We start from the raw sequence: 21,424 nt of genomic DNA on the forward strand, positions 1-21,424 counted from the left end.
GGTGAAGGGCGCACTCCCGGCCCCTCACTGCCATGGCCCCTGCCCACAGTTCCTTCGGGCCCCAGTTCCCTCCCCAGCCAGCCCGATGAAGGCTGCGCTCCGGCCCCTCAGGCCCCTCACTGCCGTAGCCCCTGCCCGCAGTTCCTTCGGGACACTCTGGCTGTTGCGTCTGACAACACGTGGACCTGCCAGCTGAGCCTGGAGATGTGCAGACAGCTGTCCTGCTACGACGCGGAGCCCCGGGAGAAGGTGCGCAGGGGGGGTGCCCCGGGAGGAGGGGTCCCGGGTGTGGTCCTAGGCTCCCCGCTTCCTATGCCTTGACTCTGGGGCACTTTCTGCCCGAACCTGTCTCTGGTGGCCTGTGGGCCTGACAGAGCGTCCGCCTGGTGGCTGACGGCTGGGAGAGGCACGAGCCCGTTGTCCCCATCTCCCGCTCCTCAAGACGCTGCCCAGAACTCACCTGGTCTTTGCAGTGGCCACTGGCGTGGGCTCCCGGCAGCCCCTGCCACGTCCGGTTGGCGCTCCCGCACCCGGGCCTCAGGCACAGCCATGCTCCTCGGCTCTGTTGCAGAACTTCCTGTATAAATGCATTGGAACCACGCTGGGTGCCGCCTCGAGCAAGGACGTGGTGAGGAAGCAGCTGCAGGAGCTGCTGGAGACAGCCAGACACCAGGAGGAGGCTGAGCGTGAGGTGGCTGCCGCTCCCCCGGGAGGCCTCTCCGCCCCCGCAGGCACTCGGCGCGTGCACGGTGCCTGTGTGTGCAAGGATGTGTGTGCTGGGTGTTCCTTTCCGTCCCTGCCCTGGCCCAGGCGTGAGCGCACCCGTGTGCCTCCCTAGGGCCTCGCCTGTTGCTTTGGGATCTGTGCCATCTCTCACCTGGATGATGTCCTGGCCCAGCTGGAGAACTTCATGAGGTCGGATGTGTTCAGAAAATCCACCGGCATTTTCAACATTTTCAAGGTACAGGGGTCGGGGCGACAGCTAGGGGGGCACCTAGGGCGGGACTGGCCTGTGCTTGTGTCTTGGCCTTGGTGCCGTGATTGTGGCCCTGGGGCTGGGCGTTCCAGAGTTCCCTGGGCTTGGGGTCCCCTGCAGGTTGGGGGTGGTCCACACTTCCTTGTGGGTGGGGCCGGTGTGGGGGCACCCCCCCCAGCTGGTACCAAGGAGCAGGCAGCCCTCTGCTAGCCGTGGGCTCTGATGGGCCTGTCCTCCTGTTGCCTGTGTGTCCTCTGCCCCCGGGGCCAGTGCGGCTGCATTCCTGGGGAGCGTGACTCAGGAGGCACAGACCGCCGCCACCTCCGTGGCAGCCCTTGGGGCCAGGTTTTCTGTCTCCCGGTGCTTGTTGTAATTTCAGAATCCGCGGGGGTCCGAGGATGGAGGGGCTGCAGTGCAGCCACCAGAGAGACGGGGACCGTGCCTCCGGCCCTTCTGTTGCCTCTCATCCCACTCTCCCTTCTGCATGGTCCCCAACTCGGTCCTTTCCCTTCTGCCACATGGTCCCCAGCGGGCCAGAGCCTGGCCTGCCTGGCCTGTTCTGCTGTCCCCGCCGGAGGGACTCTCTCTGGGGTCAGGTGGCACCGTCCACCCCTTCGGTGATGCCTCAGACGTTGCTGACCAGCTCTGCCCTTTTTCCAGAGGGACTTGGGGACTCTGTTGGGGGGCATGGAATGTACTCTGACTGAGGCCCTGCCAACTCCTCTGGCCTCTCAGGACCGAAGTGAGAACGAGGTGGAAAAGCTGAAGAGCACCCTGATCCTGTGTTACGGCCACGTGGCGGCACAGGCCCCCCGGGAGCTGGTGCTGGCCAAGGTGGAGTCGGACATCCTCCGGAATATATTCCAGTACTTCAGCACCAAGGTGGGTGCCCGGCACGCCGCCTGTGCGGGGGTGCTGGAGGGGGCTGCCACCAGGGTCGCATGTGTTAATTCCTGTCACTTTTGTTGTTCAGGTTCTGGGAATAAAGGTAGAGACCAAGGTACAGTGTGTAGGAGTTAAGTGGGGACTATGCCTTTTCTCTCTTCTCTGGGCTGTGCTGGCCGTGAGCTTCAGGGGCAGAAGCCAGGGGGACAGGCCCCGGGGCTCCCTGCTCCCAGTCCACGGGGATGGCTTTCTGGAGCATCGCACCAGGGCCCGTCCCCACTCACCTGGGAGCAGCGGCCCTCCGCTTGCGGCCAGGATGGGGGCCCAGGAGCTAGTGCTCTGGCCTGGGCCCCGATGGCGGGTGGACAGAAGGATGGACTTCTGAGCGGCTGGGTGGCAGGCCCTCGGGCTGGGGCTCTGCTCCCTGATGCTCACGGGGCTCACCTCTCGGTGAGTTCTAAAGCCAGTGATGACTGTCAGGCCCTCTGGCCTCACTAACATGCCGCCTCTTAGGGATCTCTGGCACTAACGTGGTCACACCTCCCTAGGAGCAGCCGGGCTTTTCCCTTGAAGAGCAGACCCTCTCGGGTCTCCTGGGGTTGGCAGGGGGGCAGGATATTCTCATAGTTGTCTCTTTTTCTGGCCCTTCGTGTCCCCAGGACAGCACCCTGCACCCCTTTTCCTGAGCACCCCCAGAGGCCGAGTTGGTGGGACAGGCAGGGGTCAGCCCCGCTCTGCTAGGGCTCTTCTCGGGCGCACTGCCTTCTCCTCCCACCTTGACAGACCGCTCCAGCCACGGCAGGGTGCAGGGGACGCAGAGCACGCCGTCTCTGCCCTGGCCAGGCAGAGAGCTGGGGGCCGCAGGGGCGCCGTCCCAGGCCCCCTGAGAGTCCCTCAGGGAGGAGCGTGTGCGGCTGCGGACTGAGGGGAGGCCATGTGGTCCGGCCTCTGTCAGTGCGGGCGGCCACCCGTTCTGGGTTCAGCCCCGTGGGCGGAGAGGCGGCGGCCACCACGTCGGGGCGGAGCCGTGCTGTGGGCGTGGGCGGCCTCCTGCAGCCCGGTGTGCTTGCAGGACCCGGCCCTGAAGCTGTGTCTCGTCCAGAGCGTGTGCATGGCCAGCCAGGCCATCTGCAGCAGCGCACAGGCCAGCTCCTTCCACTTCTCCCGGAAGGCGGAGCTGGTGGCTCAGATGATGGTGAGCGCTGGCCAGGGCCTGCCGGCTCCGAGGGTGGCCCCGACGGCGCTGCCGCACACAGGGGAGGCGGGCCTCGGGAGGGCTGGGGCACGTGCCGCGAGGGACCCCAGCACCCGGTCAGCACAGCACCCCAAGCCAGCGCCAGGCAGATGGCTGACCCGGGGAAAGCAGGTGCTTTGGCCCAGGGCTGAGTCACGGGACTGGCCCCCCGCAGGAGTTCATCAAGGCAGAGCCGCAGGACTCCCTGAGAACACCCATTCGGAAGAAGGCCATGCTCGCCTGCACTTACCTGGTGTATCCTTTTCTCCGGGTGTGAGGGGGAGCCTCTGGGGGGGCTGTCTGCTCATGTGCTCTCTGGACGAGGGGTGTGGCGTGCGTGGGGCTGGAAATACCTGGGGACCTTAACTCTGGGTTCAGCCCCCTGGAGCCAGCGCTGGATGAGCAGGTGCAGGTGGACATGATCCGCAGCTGTCTGCACAGTGTCCTGCCTGTGCCGCCCGAGCCCCAGGGGGAGGGTGCCCACCAGGAGGTATTGCCCTGCATCCGTGGGGGGCAGCGGGCAGGCCGCGGGGGCTGGGGGGCAGGCTCACTGGTGTGGCTGGCGACCCCTCTCTTCTAGTCCCTGTACCTGGACACCATGCACACCCTTGAGGAACTGCTGACGAGCCTCCTTCGGCGAAACATGACCCCCCAGGGCCTGCAGATCATGGTGGAGGTGTGCAGTGAGTGTGCACTGCCCTGGGGGTGGGGGCACGAGGTGGGGGGGCGCCCCACCTGGCAGCCGGCCCCCTGCCTGCTTCTCCTGGCTCTCCCTGCCACGGGGGCACTGGGGAGTTTGGTGCTCTCTGCAAGTGTGTGGTGGGGGTGGGGGGAGGGTCTGTGAGTTGGGGAGCAGCACCCCCTCCTTCCTGGGCAGGTGTGCAGATGGGCTGAGCCCAGATGGGAGCCTATACTCCCCTCCCCTCCACTGCGCGGCACTGGGATAGAGAGAGCCTACAGGCACCCCAGGTGGGAGTTCCTGACCGTCCAGGGCTGTCCGGATGGCAGAGTGGGCAGGCAGTAGCCAAGCTGCCCCCCTCGCTGCCCTTCCTAGCAGTTGCAGGGGTGGGACTGACCTGCTTCTAAGCCTGTCCCTCTCTGGGCCTGGCTCACTCTGGGTCCACCTAGGGCGGCCACGTCTGTGGATAGCTCTGTCCTAGGTCGGAGCGGGTGACCTGCTCCGACCTGACCCACTGTCCCTCACAGCCGGGGAGGCTGGCCGGCGGGGATGCTGACCTGCCCGCGTCGCACAAGCTCCTGCTTCCCAGGCTAACGCCTGAGCTGGTACCTATGTGAGGCCCCCTCTTCCCCAGCACCTGAGCCCGTGGATCAAGTCCCCACGGGGCCACGAGAGGCTGCGGGCACTTGGCCTGAGTGCCTGTCTGCTGCAGGACTTCCTGGAGCACCTGCACGTCAGCGTGAGTGCCCCACGGCGGCCCTGTGCCTGGGTCCCTTGGCTTGGGGACTGCTGGCTGTGGCCCCCATGTCCCAGAGCACCCTACCAGCCTCCTGGCCCTCTGGCGGTTGCCCTGGGCTCATCCCATGTTCCACAAGTCCCACCGTCCTCTTTCTGGGACCGTGGACAGAAGACCCCTCGGGGCTGGCCGCTCAGTCTGACGGTCATCCTTGTCCTCGGGAGCCCGTGCACTCGCTGGCATGATGGGTGGTGTGTCCCCTACACGAGGGGAAGAGTGATGGGGACTGGGGTAAGAGAGGGTGAGGGCGCTCGAGGCAGAAGCAGCACTTTGGGCAAAGGCAGGGGGACCCTGAACACACGGAATACTGTGGAAAAGCCAGATATTGCAGAGTGGCCGGAGTGGATGGGCAGGGGCTTGTTCTAAGAAGTGCACATTATTATGCATTTTAATATTTGCTGGGGTGAAGGAGCTCTTGCTACACTTTCTCAGTTTCATGGTGGTTCTTACAAGGGCATCAGTCTAGGTGATTTTAGGATAAATTTGACACAGTCCTAAAATATTCCTGTTGTGATTTTGGATTTTGGTAGGAATTGCATGGAATTGACGGATTAATTTGTTGGGCAATAGCATCTTTTATTTATTTTTTTTAAAGATTTTAAATTTATTTATTTGAAAGGGAGAGGGCAGAGCAAGTGAGAACACGAGCAGGGGCAGCGGGAGAGGGAGAAGCAGGCTTCCTGCTGAGCAGGGAGCCCGATGCGGGGCTCGATCCCAGGACCCTGGGATCATGACCTGAGCCGAAGGCAGACGCTTAACAACTGAGCCACGCAGGCGCCCCCAAGAGCATCTTTTTTTTTTTTTTTTTAAAGATTTTATTTATTTATTTGACAGAGAGAGACACAGCGAGAGAGGGAACACAAGCATGGGGAGTGGGAGAGGGAGAAGCAGGCTTCCCGCGGAGCGGGGAGCCTGATGTGGGGCTCGATCCCAGGACCCTGGGATCATGACCCGAGGTGAAGGCAGACGCTTAACAACTGAGCCACCCAGGCGGCCCCCCAAGAGCATCTTTTAATAATGGGTCTTTCCATCCAGGCCCCTCAGATGCACGGCCCGTGTCTGCACACGGCCACACAGGCTGGTTCGAGAGGTTTTGTTGCTTTTGTCAGCGTAACTGTTTCTGCAGCCGTATTTACTAATTGCTTATTGTCAGGATGTATGAGAAGTGTGGACTTGTGGGGGCGCCTGGGTGGCTCAGTCGGTTAAGCGGCTGCCTTCGGCTCAGGTCATGATCCCAGGGTCCTGGGATTGAGTCCCGCATCGGGCTCCCTGCTCTGCGGGGAGCCTGCTTCTCCCTCTCCCTCTGCCTGCTTCTCTGCCTACTTGTGTTCTCTATCTCTCTGTCAAATAAATAAATAAAATCTTTAAAATAAAAATTAAAAAAAAAAAAAGTGTGGACTTGTGGATACTTAGCCGTGAGGTCGTTTATAGGATTCTTTTGTTATTTCTGATGAGTTTTAGTTAATGCTCCTGTGCTTTCAGACACATAGTTGTGTCGTTTACAGATGCTGATAATTCTGCTCTTTTCCCCCAGTACCTGTGTCTCTGAGCCCCTCCTGTCCTAGTGCTTCCAGAACGAGGCACACACAGCGGCTCCCGGTCTTTAGATAGAGTTTCACTGCTAGTTACTTCTGATCGTGTCCTGGGAGCGTCTGTTTTACTGAGGATGTTTCTTGTGGTTGTTTCTCTTGTGTGTGTTTGTTAACACACCCAAACTTTCATTCTTTACCTGGCCAGATCTGCTGTGTGTGCCTAGGTGGGCTTTTCCCACTCAGATTCTTCCATGGCCTGCTTTTCACACAATCCCAGTCCAACTAGAGTTCACCCTTGTCACCATGAGGTGACAGATGTGTGACCTCGCTGGGAGGAACTGCAGCTGGCCCCCCGAGGTGCTCTGCCCAGCATGCCGGCCTCCCTCTACTGGATACTCACTTCAGTTGGCAGCTGGGATGAGGGGCTCTCAGGCAGAGTCCTGCGCTTTCTTAAGCCTGTGCATGGGCAGGGCCTGCGGGGGGGGCGGGGGCAGGAGGCCGAGGGGTGTGTAAGTGATGTCACGAGGCCCAGGGCAGGCAAGGCCATTTGCTTAGAGCAGAGTGGGCAAGGCTCTGTATCTGAGGGGTGAAGACCGGGACCCAGCTAGGATGAAAGGGAATCTCTTGCAGCCCCTCACCTGACAGGGGACCTGCCTTCTAGGGAAGAGAACTCCCCACAGCTATCAGCCAGGATCAGCAGAGCCCTGCCCCGCTCTGCTATCTTGTGGGGACTCCCCCTTTATCTCCTGATCGTCCCTCTGCACACACCTACTTACCTGGCCCTCCTCCTCTGAGGACCCCTCCTCCTCCGGGGGTGGGGGTGGGGAGGAGCTCACCAAGGGGCTGTACTGGCCACATTCCTGCCCATATCTGGGTCCAGGTGGTCCAGGTGGTCCCTGCCCACCCCTGGCATCCGCAGGGTCCCGGGCCCCCTCTCTGGCTACCCCCTCTGCCTCTCCAGGCCCTGGTGCCCTTCCACAACCTGGGCGTCCTCACGGGCCTCTTCTCCCCTCGCTGTGCGGACCTGTGGCCTGCCACCCGCCAGGAGGCTGTAAGCTGCGTGTACGCCCTGCTGTACCTGCACCTGGGCTACGAGGGTGAGCCCTGGCCGGGCAGAGGTGCCGGAGGGCTGAGGGGCCGAGGCTGGGCCTTGGGGGCCGGGGAAGTGCCTGCCCAGCTCCACTCTGCATCCTGCCTCTGAAGGCTTCTCCCGCGACTACCGGGATGATGCGGTTGAGCGGCTCCTCACCCTCAAAGAAGGACTCGCGCACCCCGACCCTGCCATCCTCTTCCACACCTGTCACAGCATAGCCCAGGTACCTGTGGGAGCAGCCACAAAGGACGGGAGCGGCCAGCACTGGGGGGGCAGAGAGGGGCCCTCCGAGCAGGCAGTACCTTGCATGTCCTGGGCTCGGCAGGGTGCTGGCGGGGGCAGCGTGGGGCTAGTGGGCACGGCGCCGAGACTGGGCACAGAGGCAGGTGTCAGGGACAGTGAGCTGTCCGGCACCGCCTCTGGCCAGCACTGCTTCCCTCTCCCTGGGGTCTACCCTCTGAGGCCCAGCAGCAGGGGTGTGCTCAGGAGCTCAGCGGCGACTCCAAGGAGCTGAGAAAGCCGCCCCAGCCTCCCCCATGAGTCCCCATGCCAGGGCAGGTCTCGTCTTCCATTTGGTGTCTGGAAATGGCCCTCGGGGTCCGGAGGCTGGCTCCGCTACAGGAGGAAGAAGGGAGGGTCTTACTCAGACGGTGGGAGGCGAAGACCCAGCCCTAGGCCAGTCCAGGTGGAGTGGCAAGGGTGTGTGTGGCTGGGGTGAGACCTGGAGGATGTCCAGCCACCTTTCTGCGCGTGGCAGTGTGTGTGGTTTGGTGACCTCCTCCAGCCTGGGTGCTGCTTCTCCACTTGAACGGGGGCTCTGCTGGGCCGAGAGGGCGACGAGGGCACTGTTGGGTGGGCTGTGCTACCCTCTGCCCTTGAGCCTGGTCTGGAGAGCTCCGGAGCCGCTGCGGCCTCCCCCCGCCCCCACCCGTCAGGAGGGGCCTCCCGCAGGGCGCTCGGACCACCTTCCAGGGGCCGGGGTCAGGTAGGCCCTGGGGGCCGTGTCCGCAGCCTGGCCGGGCTTCAGTGCGGACGAGGCTCCGGTGTGAGCCACCACCCCACCCTGGCGCCCCAGACAGGGCGAGGAAGGCTGGAGGAGGGGCGTAGGCGGGCGGAAGTGGGGCAAGCCCTCCGGGCAGCCCCACACCCGGGGGTGTTGTGTCTGGGAGCGCGCTGGCCCCCACCCTCTCAGTTCCTCTGACACAGCCGTCCTCCTAGATCATTGCCAAGCGCCTCCCGCCAGAGCAACTCATCAGCCTCTTGCTGACCATGTTTGAGGGGCTGGGAGACCCCGACAAGAACTGTTCTCGGGCCGCCACGGTCATGATCAACTGCCTGCTGAAGGAGCGAGGCAACATGCTCCTGGAGAAGGTGAGGGGGCGGGGCGCGGGTGGGCGGGGCCACAGTATGGGCGGGGCCTGCGGGCGGGTCGGGCCACGGTGTGGGCGGGGCCTGCGGGGCGGGGTCGAGCCACGGTGGGGGCGGGGCCTGCGGGGCGGGGCTGCGTACGTTGGGGCTCCTGCTGTCTCTGCCCCCATCCCCTTGCCCTGCGGGCCTCATTAAGGACAAGTTTTTCTCCTCTGAAGACAATTAGAATTGGGTACAAGTAACTGCTGAGAAATTGAGGGGGAGGGGGAAGGAAAGGGAAGATGCAGGGGTAAGGTGTAGGGAGCCCTTTGGTGAGTGGGCACTGGCTGGGCGCTCTGCCCCAGTACCGGAGAGTCCCGCAGCCGGCTGGCCCAGAGAGGTCATGCCCAGGACGCTCAGGTGCCGCCCGCTCCCTTACGCCCGCACGTTCACCCTGTCACCTCTGCGTCCTCTTGGCGGGAGCTCAGGTGGCTGTCTACGCAGCTCCCAAATGTGCATTGGCAGCAGCTCTGTGTCCACCGTGTGGATCGACAGACAGGTCTTGTAGGTCTGAGGCAGGCTCCCAGGGCCCGGGGGTGCTGGACTGCCTGCCCTGTCGTATGCCTGGAAAGCATACGAGCAGAGAACTTGTACACGGCCCTGGGAGTCCCCCCAGAGGTGCACGAGCAGAGCATCCCACCAGTTCCTGAGCCTCTGGTCCCCACGCCGACACCCCACAGGGTGTCATCGTCTCCCAGCAGCACAGAGCACAGCCTTCCAGGGATGAAATCACCCACCGTGCCCTTGTGTGCAGCGCCTCCCAGTGCTAACATGTGAGGTCGTGCGTGTTGTTGCCTCGTTCAGTCACACCTCACTCCCTCCTGCGCGTGCACTGTGGTTCATTCATCCGCCGGCCTCAGTTCCCAGTCTGGGCTGTCTTGACACGAACTGTCAGAGTCCAGGTCCTTCGGACATAAGGGTGCGTGTCTGTTGGGGACATACCGGTGGAAGGACCTGGGCCTGCAGGAGAGGCCCGTGTGTAGATGTCCCAGGTGGCCTTCCAGGCAGGGGACAGCTCACCTCCCGCCAGCAGCAGGAGGGCTCTGGTGTGCCCCCTCGTCGTCAGCACTGTGATTCCCACCCTTTCTGCTGGGTGTGTCAGGGCTTCACGGAAGAGTTCAGTTTGCACTTCTCTGCTGGCCGATGAAGTTGAACACATTTGTACGTGTTTACTGGCTACTCAGGTGTCCTCCTTCATGAAGACACCAGTGTTCTGGGGCGCCTGGGTGGCTCAGTCATTAAGCGTCTGCCTTCGGCTCAGGCCATGGTCCCAGGGTCCTGGGATCGAGCCCCGCATCGGGCTCTCTGCTCAGCGGGAAGCCTGCTTCTCCCTCCCCCACTCCGCCTGCTTGTGTCCCCTCTCTCACTGTCTCTCTCTCCCTGTCAGATAAATTAATGGGATCTTTAAAAAAAAAAAGACACCAGTGTTCTGCCCGTGTTTCTTCTGGGTTGTCTGTGCTTTTCTTATTGATTGTGGTAGTACTTTATATGTTCTGAATATGAGTTCTCCGTTGGAGGTAGACATACACGTATGCGTACGCATATATCACAAACACCTTCTCAGGAACGAACAGGAATTTGTTGATGGAGAAGATGAAAGAGCACTGCGCAGGGCCATGTGACAAGGGAGCTGTGTGGTGACACCTCGTCCAGCACTCGGCACAGGGCTGCAGGGCTGCAGCGGGCGTGGAGGTGTTGGCAGAGTCTGGACTTGGGAGGAGAGCTGCGGCAGGAGTGGGGGAAGAGGGCACAGCTATGATGGGGTTTGCTGGGTGAAGGTTTGGACTTTATTCTGCATTCAGCGGGGCTCCCCAGGATTTGAGTGGTGGGAAGGTGCCCTAGGCCCTGTGTGAGTGAGGCAGGTGGACCAGACTGGAAGCAGCGGCCGCCGGTGTTGCTGGTGCGTGCACACACAGGCTGCATTCTGTTTACCCGCTCATCCGTCCGGGGACACTCGAGTTGCTTCCACCTCGTGGCTGTTGCAAGTAATGCAGTGAACGTGTGTTACAGCTCTCTCTGTGATCTTGCTTTATGTTCTTTGGGTGAATACCCAGTAGTGGGGTTACGGGATCATACAGTAGCTCTATTAATTTTCTGAGGAGCTGCCAGGCTGTTTCGCACAGTGGCTAGTTTGCACTCCCACCCAGTTTCTCCACATCTCCGCCAACTCTTGTTATCTGTCCTTGGGGGTTTTGACACTAGCCATCCTGCTGGGTGTGAGGTGGTACTTCCTAACGGTTTTGACGGGGCGCCATCCGCAGGCTCCTAACCTCGTGGTGGTGGAAGTCGGAGAAGGGCCGTCTCTGGGTCGCAGGGAATGTGCAGGGGAAGCCAAGGGAACAGGACAGACTGGACTCACACGACATGGGGCTAGCGGCAATGCCGATGCGGCGGTAGAGTCACCCGTGGCCCGGCGGCTCTTCTGCAAGGCCTTTGCCAAGAGAGGTGGAAACAGACGTCCACACGAAGACTCTAGACGCTCACAGCAGTGTTATCCATAATAGCCAAATAATGGACACAACCCAAACGTCTGTCAATAAACAGATAAATAAAATGTGTCCTACCCATACACCGAACGACGATTCGGCAAACCGAGAGGAGTGAAGCCCTGAAACACATGACATGTGGATGAACCCTGAAAACGTGGTGCAAGATGAAAGAAACGAGTCACCAAAGGCCACACGGTGTGTGAGTCCATTGCTCTGGCGTCCACAACAGGCGAGTCCACGGGGACGGACAGACGGTGGGCTGGTGGCCGCCAGGGGTGGGGAGGGGTGGCTAAGGATATGAGGTTTCTTTGGGGGGTGATGGAAATGTTCTCAGATGGATGGTGGTGATGGTTGCACAACCCTGTGAACACCGTAAAGACCACTGAGTTGCACACACAGCGGGTGGGCTCTGTGTGAAGAAACCACGGAGCAGGAGAGCGCAAGAAGGCGTGGGGCTGGTAAAGGTGAGACAGGAACAGCCTGGAAGGTATAGGGCGTGCAGGCCAAGCCCCACATGGTGGGCCATCGGAACGCTGACCCCCCATCCTGGGACAGGACAGGCCCGGCTCACCGGTGCCGACCCCAGGCTGGGAGTCTCCCCAGCCCCACCCCGGGACCTGCCGCCATGTACTCCAGGGCTCTAGCTGCTGAACAAAATATGTAGAACCAAGGAAAACATCAGAGAAGGTAGATAAACCCACTGAAACAATTCGAAGGAAATACCTCTGACAAGCAGAGAACCAACATCCAAAGTGAGCAAAGGAAGAGAAGCAGCTTGCTCCCGTGTGCTGGAGAGCCCGCCCCGAAGCCGCCAGACTCGCCAACATGACCGTGGGAGGGATGCAAAGGTCAGGTGGACTGACAGCCACAGTCGCAGCCGAGAGCATGTGCGAGGCGCGTGTCCGGGCCAAGAGCCCGGGAGACCGGAGCGTGTTCAGCAGTGAGCTCGGACGGGAGGTCCTGTGGACGTGATTGCACCCAGCGGGTGTGGGAAACACCGCTCCTGGCTCAACACGTCCTCACCGCCGTCCTCACTGCCGGAACTCCCCTCGGCCGGCGTGTAGAGGACGCGGTTTCCTGTGGCAACTGGCGGCTCCCGCGGACCTGGGGCGGGGGCTGGGCGGGGGGCCCCAGCTGGTGGGGCGTAGGAGGCAGAGAGGGCCAGGTCAGTGGGAGGACGACCCTGGCGTGAGTGTGCCGCTTCACAGGCTGGCTAATCCACTTTCTGTACCCACAAGTCCTTTGAGAAATGGCAATGACACCCCCCCCCCCCCCCCCGCCCCCGGGGGGGCCCCTGCCCCCCCCCCCGACCCGGGCACATGGCCTCCCACGCCCTCTCCCCAACCTTGTCCCCAACATGCCATTGCAAGATGCTCCACCGCACAAGCAGGCGTGGGCCTGGCCTGGAACGTTCCACCGTCAGAGCCGTGGCCAGGCCCTTCCTGCGACTCCTGCCGCCCGGGCGTCCAGGGGGTGGCGGCGCGCACGGTCTGCCAGCTGCCCCCGTCCAGGGGACTGTGTGCCTGTAGCTGTCTGGTCTGCTGTCCTCTCAGACTGGCTCTGGCAGCCGCGGATCGTGGTGCTGGGGGCCGGCACCCCCTCCCCGTGGGCCCAGGGACCCACAGTGACGCCATGCCCAGAATACGACTAGGGTGGGCCCGAGGCACAGGCTGCCTGCAGTCGCACTCTGCCCGCCCCTTCTTGTACCCGATGGCCCCTCTGGCTTCTGGGACGACAGCAGCCTGCCCGCCCTGCCCAGCCATGGCCCAAGAACCAGTGTCCGCTTCCTGGTCCTCCCTGCCCCGGCGCACCGCTTACCTCCTCCTCGCCGGGCGAGGGCGGCTGTGTGTGCCGTCCCAGGGGCCAGAGGCTGGGTTTCCCTTCCCCGGGGGGGTGAGGGCCCCGCAGGGGCTGGTGGCCTCCGTGCGCACCCCACTGGCCGCCGCCTCCCGTGCTCTGCGTGCCCCCCAGACCACTGCCCCGTGCGCACGTCGTGCCCCCTCCACCCCTGGCGGGCCTCTTGGGTGCTGTCGCTTCCCACGTGGAATCTCGGTCCTCGGGCCAGGACCACGGCGTCTCCGCCCGGGGGCGCCAGCCTCTCGCCTTCTCCCTTTGGTCTGGTGGCCAGCATTGATCTGTGGGGTTTCCCTCCCCACGACCCCGGCGAGTGGGGCTCACAGCCAGCCGCCCTCCCCAGGCCCCCATGCTCTGGTGGCGCTGGAATGGCTCTGGGTGTGGGTGTGTGCCCGGGGCCTGACCTCCGTGGCCCCTTGCCCGCAGGTGCCCGAGATCGTGAGCGTGCTCCGCTCAAAGCTGCAGGAGACGCGGGAGGAGTACGTCCTGCAGGCCGCACGGGACAGCGTGTACCTGCTGGCGTCCCAGCACTGCGCCGCCGTGGTGGCCAGCCTCCTGGGCAGCCCGCTGCCCTTCGACAGGTACGCGGCACCTGCTGGCCTGCCGGGGGGCGGGATGGGGCTCCTGCTGCTGGGGCTCCAAGCCGAGGCCCGGCCCAGACACAGGACCTGAGCGTCCCGCCTGTTGCTAGCCCCCTCCTGCATTCTGTGCCCCAGCTTGCCCTCTGCGGGGCACGCGCCGTCGTGTGTGAGCAGACCCCCTCCTCCGCTGGGGAAGCGTCCCCCGCTTGCACTCCCAGCGCCTGAGTTTCTGCCAGCAACCCTCAGAGGAGAGGGTCTCTCTCTGCCCGAGGCCTGTGCCCTGGGCCCGCCGTCGCTGTTGGGCGAGGTCTCTGACCTCCCATGCTGGGCTCCTCGCCTGCCCCGTGGGGTGGTCCGCGCAGCCCCCTGCCCCGGCCGGCAGGTGCCGTCCGTCTGCACCGTGCACGCTCCTCTCCCTGCCTCGCGTCGGCTGTGTCTTCGCTGAGGCTCTTGGAGGTGCGTTGCTGGGTGTGCGCCTGGTCAGGACGCCGCTCTTCCCCGCGGGCGCCTCTGGCATCAGGGTGTATCTTCTAACGTCCTGTCCCCACCGACCTTTCTTTGTCCACCTGGCCTTCCGGCGTAAATGGCTGCATTTCACCGCTGCTGTGGCGGGAGTCCAGCCCCCGCCTGGAACTTCTCTGTCTCCCCTCTTCTTTCTTGATCTTTCTTGTCTCTTTTGAGCTTATCAGGGCCTTTTTTATGAATTTATTTTCCCCTGAATCAGTTCGGAAGTCGTACCCGCTGTTTCTGTTCTTCTAGCAGCTGCCCTGAGAGTGACCCCGTGTGCGCAGAGCCCGGCTCACGAGTACCTCCCTTCGGGCGGCCTGGGCCTTGGCACGTGGGGCTCCCCCCGCCCCTCCTCACGGACGCGGAAGGGTCTGGCTGTGGCCGGCGGCCCGTCAGGAGCGCCGCGCCCGTGTGCACCCACCGCTTGGCTCTCCGCTCATCCCTTTGCTTCTCCTTTCATGGAGGCCCCAGATGGGGGCAGGGAAGGTGTCCACCCCCCAGTAGTGCCCATGTGCCCCTTGCTTGAAACTCCCTGGTGTCCCACCATCTGACTGCGGTCACCAGACGTGCGCTTCGCTCCATCTTGAACTCCGATAATAGAATCAGTGTAGAAGGGGTCACCCGGCAGTCTTGTGGCTTCCTTGACGAAGCGCTCTGTCGGGGGTGCACACGCTGCGGGGTCACCGCAGGCAGCTCCCACCCCTGTTTATGCCCAGGAGCGAAACCGTCCCAGCCCAGGGGTCTGCACGCTGCAGCCGTGGGCCAGATCCGGCCGGCCACCTGTTTTTGTCCAAACTGTGAGCTCACGATGGGCTTTAAACTTAAAGTGGTTAGGAAAGAAAACAGTAATACTTCTTGAGTCGTGAAAATCATGCGTAATTAAAATCTGTCCGTAAGCAAAGTTATTGGAACACGGCGTGCCCGTTTGCTTCCACGTCGGTGTCTCTGGTCGCTTTTGCTCAACAAGGGCAGAGCGACGGGTCCACGGAGGCCACGTGTCCGGGGTCAGAAGTGTGTGGTTCCCCGGCCTGGGTGCAGGTGGACGGTGGATGGGGCTCCCCAGCAACCAGGCCCCGTGCCTCCCCCGTGTCCCCATCAACGCGGCACATCCTCACCTCCTGCTGGGCCCCCACACCGCGCTGCTCGGGGCGGCGCCGTGGCATGTGTCACTTCCCTTCAGCTGCAGTCAGTCCCCCGGAGTGTCCTCGGTGAGGGTCTGCAGGCTCCACCATTCACCTGGGTGCTCTCCTTGCATGTTCCCTAGAGTCGGGATTCTAGTTCGGCAGGTCCTTCCGTGCGCGGAAGGTGACACGTCGCTGTCTCCGGGCTCCTGCGAGTTCTGAAGGGCAGGCGGGGGGCTGGGGCCCGCTAGCTGCTGGGCCGCTTGAGTCCATGGGCGTCTGTCGTCAGTCCCGCACACTTCCCAGCCTCTTCCTCTTGGGGCCTCTCCATCCCCTGCTTCACCTTTCCGTCCCTCACGGCTCTTGCGCTGAGTTCGAGAGGACTTCTTCCTGTCACTGTCCCCTTGGTCGTGCGCGCAGGTGCGCTGAGGTGGCCCCAGATCCCCGGTCTCCTTTCTGAAGGGTTGCAGCTGCTTTCACAGCTGCTTATCGACTCTTAGGATCTCCAGTTCCCACTAGATGTCTGAAGCATGTCGTTTCTCCGCGAGCACATGAAGCGGGGTCGCGGGCGCCTGGCGGCTCAGGTCACGTTCCCAGCTCATCAGAGTCTGCTTCTCCCTCTCCCCCTCCCCCTGCTTGTGTTCCCTCTCTCGCTGTGTCTCTGTCAAATAAATAAATAAAATCTTTAAAAAAAAAAAAGCGGGTCGCGCTCACAGGGCCTGGTTCGCACGGTTCGCTCTGGCCGTGTGCTTCTGGCGGCTCCCAGGGGCCCAGGGCCCGTGTGCAGGCCGCGACGGTTCCGCCTGCCCTCTGTTGCTGGCCACTCGGCTCCCAGGCCCCCGGGGGCAGGGGCGGGTTCTTTGGGATGCGAGGTCAGGGTGCTGTTTCAGAGGCTCGTGGGCGCGTCCGGGGACGTGGCGTGGCGCCGGCGGTGGCCTGGAGGTGACTGGCCTTCCACCCCGCTCCAGCCACACCTGTACCCTGTGGCGGGCGCTGGCCGTGGAGCCCGGCCTCACCACGCAGGTCCTGGGGCTGCTCCTGGAGAAGATGAGCAGGGACGTGCCGTTCACGGAGACCCGGGCCTTCCTGCTTAGCAGCTCTCCGGGCCGCGTGGCCACGGTGCTGCCCCTTGCGGTGAGTGGGGCCCCACGCAGCCTTCTCCCTGCTTGCTGCGCAGGCCGGGTGAGGGGCCGGGTTGCTGCTGGTGGGAGGAGCCCTCCGGTGGCCTGGGCGCCACCCCTCAGGCACCTGGCAGCTCACGGGGGTGCTGGAGCCAGCCCCGCTTGGAGCCCGGCTCGTAAAGGCCCCACAGGTGTTGGTCCCCAAGGGAAACGACTCCGTTTCATCCTGCGGAAAAAAGTAAGCCTGGCTTGGCAACGTTTCCAGCAGTAAAGCAGCTGTGAGAATTTCCTCCTCCTCCTGCTGTGGAACCGAGCGCAGATGGTGGGAGGCCTGTCCCCAGGGGGGTCACACTGCCCTTGTGCCGGCCTCCTGGCCTCCCGCCCCTGACGGCCAAGCCGGGCTGCGGCCGCGGTCCCGTCTGTGCCCAGCCCTCCCCGGGGCCGAGATCTCCATGCACGCGGGGTGCATGCCAGCAGGGGCTGCGGGCTGGCCCGGTTTTGGGGTGCAGGGCCCAGCCTTCACCACGGCCGGCCCCCGGGGGAGGGGTGAGCCTGAAGCGGCCCCTGTCCCCAGGCCACGTGTGCGCTGTATGAGGTCATGAGCGTGCTGGCGTCCGGGCCCGCGGTGCTTGAACTCTACCCACAGCTGTTCACGGCGCTCCTGCTGCGGGTCGGCTGCACGGTGGGCGTCGTGCTGCCGCGGACGCTGCAGGCCAAGGAGAGAAGGAGCGCGGGCTCCGCTCCGGCCCCCAGGAGCCTCGAGCCCTGCAGGTAACCGGGTCCTCGCCTGCTGCCCCCGGCACCGCTGCGTGTGTGCGTGTGCGAGGCTGCCCGGCACCCTCCCGGCGGCGAGGGACAGGACAGGACGGGACGGGACAGGACAGGAGGGGCGGGCCAGGCGCTGGGGGCTTGGCTCAGGAGCCACTTCGTGCCTGGGGCGCTGGCACCTCCCCCCTTGATGATGCCCCAGGTCGCGCGGGGGGCGCAGCTCCCCTTCTCACTTCCTCCAGCAGGTCTGGGATGGGGGCCGGGGGGGAGGCAGCTCCTCTCCGTGGGGGGTGCTGGCTTCCAGCAGGCCTGCGGGGGCTCGTGTGACACTCAGGTAGGTCCAGTCCTGCCTCCTTTTGAAGATGGAGCTGTGGTGAGTGAGTGGGGTGCAGGTGGGGCGTGGGGTGAGCCCCCCCCTACAGCCCCGCGTCCTCCACCCCATCAGGGCCGCACCTTCAGACAGAGGTTTCCTGGAGGCGGGCAGACCCCCAGCCGAGCGGGGAGGGCTCGGCCCCAGCCCCACAGCGCCGGCCGGTGCAGCCACCCTCCCTCGCAGCTCCTGCTGGGGTCTGGATCCTTGTGGTCTCTGCCAAGTGGGCCCTGGGTCCTGGGGCGGCGCTTGAGGGGAGCTGGTAGGCAGAGCTTCGGCAGCTGAGGCATCGGCCTGCCCGTCCTGGTCTCTGCTCATTCCTGGGCCTGCCGTGGAGGCACCTCAGGGCTCCAGACAACTGCCCGGGGCCACAGGGCGACAGAGGAAGCCCGAGTGACGATGAGCTCAGGCTGCCTCCCCAGGCGTTGCAGGCCCGCGGGGTCAGAAGCGGCCCTCGGTGGGGGACGGACAGCATCCGCCCGCCCCCTCCCCACCGCGGAGCCACCACTCACACCGTCTGGCAGAGGCCGCTCTCCAGAGTCGCCTGGTCCCGCACAGACCACGCGGAAAATGTGCATGGACTGACAGATGCCACCAGACCGGCCCTGGGCCTTGCACGCTGACTCCCTTCCATGGCCTGGGAGCTGTAGGCCTACAGGCCCCAAAACCCCACCAAGGGTCCCCGGCTGCCACCCCTGAGCTGAGACGTGTGCAGGGCCAGGGGCGGGTCTAGAAGTCGGACCACAGGAAAGGCCACGTCTGTAAGAATCCTGGGCAGCAGGGTGGACAGGCCAGGGAGGCACCCTTGTCTAAACCGTGACGTGCTTCTCGGCCACACCTGCATCTCGCACGTCAGACTTGTCCTAACGCCAGAAACGGCCCTAAACGAGCCGTCTTGGTCACAAGTAGAGCACCTGCCGCCGGCGGAGCACGCCAGCGCTGAGGCCGGGACCCGGCTGGGTCACATGCGCTGCCCCAGGGCGGGGTCTCGTGTGAGGTGGCCACACGGGGGGAGGTCAGCGCCAGGGCAGAGGTGCTGTGGCCCAGGGCCCCCCGTGTGGTCTCTCAGCCCTGGTGGGCGCGCTTCGGGCCCCAGGCTTTGCTGAGGTTCTGCCGGGTGCCGGGCCGATGCTTGCTGTCCCCCGAGAGCCAGGCCTGTGGGGTCCCGCCCCCTCACAGCCCCGAATGCTTCTGCCTGAGCTGGGGGAGAGGCAGATGCTAAATCCCAGCTGGGCCCTGGCGCCTCCGGCCCCTCCTGCAAGGGAGACAGGAGAAGCAGGCGCCTGCAGGGCTGGGTGAGGGCGGCGGGCACGGCCGCACCTGCCGTCCCACCCGTGCTGGAGCCTGTAGAGGGCGCTGCACGCGCCCCACCAGCTGCCCCAGCTCCTGGCCCCACCCTGGCCCCTGGGCAGGGGGGGGTGTCTTCCTCACCCGCCAGAGCCCCATCTGCCATCCCTTCCCTGGGCTCTGGGGTCTCCCGGGGAGGGTATGGCTGTGCCCACGTGAGCGGGGGCTTCCGAGGTGCAGAACAGGCTGCATGGGGGCCCACCGCTCTCGGGTGCCTGGACCCTGGGACCCTGCTCCACCAGCCGCCCACATCGGGTCCCCCTGCCGCTCGTCCAAAGGCCCCACACAAGTCAGACCCTGACCTGCCTTTGGCTTCGCTTTTTTGGACAACTTTCTATGTTCCTTTTTTTTCTTTTCTTATTTTAATTAAATGGAGGTCTTCGAGGCAAGTGAAATACCTGTAGGTTGTTACCCTAACAGTGCTGTGGGGCCTTGGGGACTCCGCCTGCAGCGAGCCCCCACCGGCCCCTCGTGGGGGGAGGGCTGGCCAGAGGGTCCAAAGCCGCTGGTGGTGCCCAGCTTGAGAGGAGAGAGCCCGAGGGCCCCCGGAGGGTGCTGCTGGCAGGGCACGGGCCAGGCAGCCCCCCAAGGACGAGCCTGTGCACGTGCACGCGGCCCCCGGAGCCACGCCCGTGTGTCCCCGCAGCTCTGCCGTGGACGCCCTGCAGGCCATGCTGCTCCGGGGCGGCAGCGAGGAGGTGGTGCAGCGCATGGAGCTGGAGGGAGGCTGGCGGCTGCTCGGGACCTCGGCGGGGCACGAGGAGGGGGTCGCCCGGCTGGCCAGGTTCAGTTCGGGCAATGTTTGGGGCACGTGGGAGCCGGCGGGCCCGGCGTGAGGAGCGAGCCCCCGGCCGGGACCTCCCCTGGGCGCGTGGAAGTGGGGAGGCTACCGGAGGCGGCTGTGGGGTCCGGCTGTGTTGCCGATTTGGGGGCAGGGGGCGGGGGCCTTTATGGAGGCCTGGTGAGGTGGCCGAGGAGGGCTTGGCAGCCAGATGGAAGGCAGGGGCAGCCCTCATGCCCATGTGGGAGTTGGCTTGGGGGGGCTGCGGGGCAGCCCGAGGCCCCAGCACTCACACTGTGCGGCTGGCCCCCTTCCCTAGCGCCATGGCCAAGTTTGCCGGCCCCCGGCTGCCCCTGGTGATGAAGGAGCTCGTGTGCACACAGAGCAGCGTGTATGAGATCCAGCGGGTCACCTCCACGGCATTCCTGGCCGAGGTAGTGGCCTGCTGCGGGGCGTGGGGGTGGGGGACGCCCAGTGGGGGTAGGCCTCGGCTGTGCCGTCCGTGCTGGGCCCTCCGCGGGGACGGGCCCTCCGCCTGGGCCCCAAGCCTCTCTTGGTAGCCCCCTGTGGCTGACAGTGCCAAAAACCTGCCCAAAACGTGGCCAGGGTCAGGAGTCGGAGAGAACAGGGCCTCTGCCACGTCCGACTGGGCCAGGGTGGGGACAGGCCCCTGGGGTCAGAGGCAGGGGGCGGTCACAGCTCCTCTGCCTCCAGCTGCTCAGCAGCAGCGTTGCGGATGACCTCCTGCTCCTGGAGCCGCTGCTGGACAGCCTGGCGGCCCGGCAGAAGGACCCGTGCGCCAGCGTGCGGCGGCTGGTGCTCCGAGGCCTGGCCAACATTGCTTCTGGCTCCCCGGACAAGGTGAGCGGGCTGGCCCCGGGGGGCACGGCCAGGAGCGCTGTGTGGGCGGTGGGCACGGGCGTGGCCCAGTGGGCGGCACCATGGGGGGAGGGCTCCGCGCCCTGGGGACACAGCTGAGTGCGCCCCCCCAGGTGCGGGCCCATGGCCCCCAGCTCCTGACGGCTGTGATTGGCGGGCTGGACGACAGGGACGACCCCCACAGCCTGGTGGCCCTGGAGGCCATGGTGGGCCTTGCAAGGCTGTTGGACCTGGCGGAGCCCCAGGACCTGCGCCCCGTGCTGCTGCATGTCGCCATCCGTATCCGGCCCTTCTTCGACAGCGTAGGCTGGCCAGGGCACGGGGGCACCGAGAGGCCTGACCGCACCCCCTCCCCGAGCCTTAAGCCCCGGCTCTACCCTGCTCCCTGGGCCCCAGAGGCTCTGCATCACCCCTGCCCCCCCGCCCCCCGCAGACCCTCTGGAGTGCGGGGCTGGGGTCCTTGCCTGGAGCTGCCCCCAGCGCCCTCCTGGCACCGCCCCAGTCTCGTGAGGGCTCTTTCCTTCCCTCCCCAGGTGCCTGTGCCAGGGAGGGCAGGTGCCCATGACACAGGGACGAGGAGGGTGGCGTAGGGAAGGGGCCCGAGGCCGCACTGGCTGACACGCCCCCCCCCCCCCCCGTCAGGAGAAGATGGAGCTCCGTTCCGCCTCCATCCGCCTCTTCGGGCACCTGAACAAGGCCTGCCACGGGGGCTGTGCGGACGCGTTCCTGGAGCAGGTGGTGGGCGGGCTGGTGCCCCTGCTGCTGCACCTGCGGGACCCCCAGGCCCCCGTGACCAGCGTGAGTCTCCAGCAGGGGGCGGGCGGGCCAGGCCCGGCTCAAGCACGAGGGGCTCACCGCATGTCCCACAGGCCTGCAGGTTCGCCCTGCGCATGAGCGGCCCCAACCTCAAGTGTGAGCCGCTGGTGGCCGCCCTGCAGCAGCACCTCCAGGAGGGGCGGGGCCTGCACTTCGGAGAGTTCCTCAACAGCACCTGCAAGCTCCTG

At 64.7% G+C, this 21,424-nt stretch overlaps 1 protein-coding gene across 1 annotated transcript in view; it reads left to right on the forward strand.

Moving 5' to 3' along the window:
• MROH1 (maestro heat like repeat family member 1) overlaps positions 1-21,424 on the forward strand; it is a 70,367-nt gene that overhangs the window by 47,833 nt on the left and 1,110 nt on the right. The window contains exons 20-41 of the mRNA XM_032416119.1: positions 142-249; positions 572-691; positions 839-961; positions 1,712-1,858; positions 1,950-1,976; positions 2,934-3,056; positions 3,271-3,350; positions 3,474-3,585; positions 3,676-3,771; positions 4,409-4,513; positions 7,064-7,199; positions 7,306-7,418; positions 8,414-8,566; positions 13,372-13,526; positions 16,123-16,288; positions 16,850-17,046; positions 19,407-19,544; positions 19,861-19,975; positions 20,256-20,402; positions 20,534-20,722; positions 21,063-21,218; positions 21,290-21,424. Coding sequence (XP_032272010.1) covers positions 142-249; positions 572-691; positions 839-961; positions 1,712-1,858; positions 1,950-1,976; positions 2,934-3,056; positions 3,271-3,350; positions 3,474-3,585; positions 3,676-3,771; positions 4,409-4,513; positions 7,064-7,199; positions 7,306-7,418; positions 8,414-8,566; positions 13,372-13,526; positions 16,123-16,288; positions 16,850-17,046; positions 19,407-19,544; positions 19,861-19,975; positions 20,256-20,402; positions 20,534-20,722; positions 21,063-21,218; positions 21,290-21,424 — 2,841 coding nt within the window. The remainder of the gene's footprint in view (positions 1-141; positions 250-571; positions 692-838; positions 962-1,711; positions 1,859-1,949; positions 1,977-2,933; positions 3,057-3,270; positions 3,351-3,473; positions 3,586-3,675; positions 3,772-4,408; positions 4,514-7,063; positions 7,200-7,305; positions 7,419-8,413; positions 8,567-13,371; positions 13,527-16,122; positions 16,289-16,849; positions 17,047-19,406; positions 19,545-19,860; positions 19,976-20,255; positions 20,403-20,533; positions 20,723-21,062; positions 21,219-21,289) is intronic.

The sequence above is a fragment of the Phoca vitulina genome, unplaced genomic scaffold, assembly GCF_004348235.1.
Source record: "Phoca vitulina isolate PV1807 unplaced genomic scaffold, GSC_HSeal_1.0 scaffold18, whole genome shotgun sequence".
Lineage (NCBI taxonomy): Eukaryota > Metazoa > Chordata > Mammalia > Carnivora > Phocidae > Phoca > Phoca vitulina.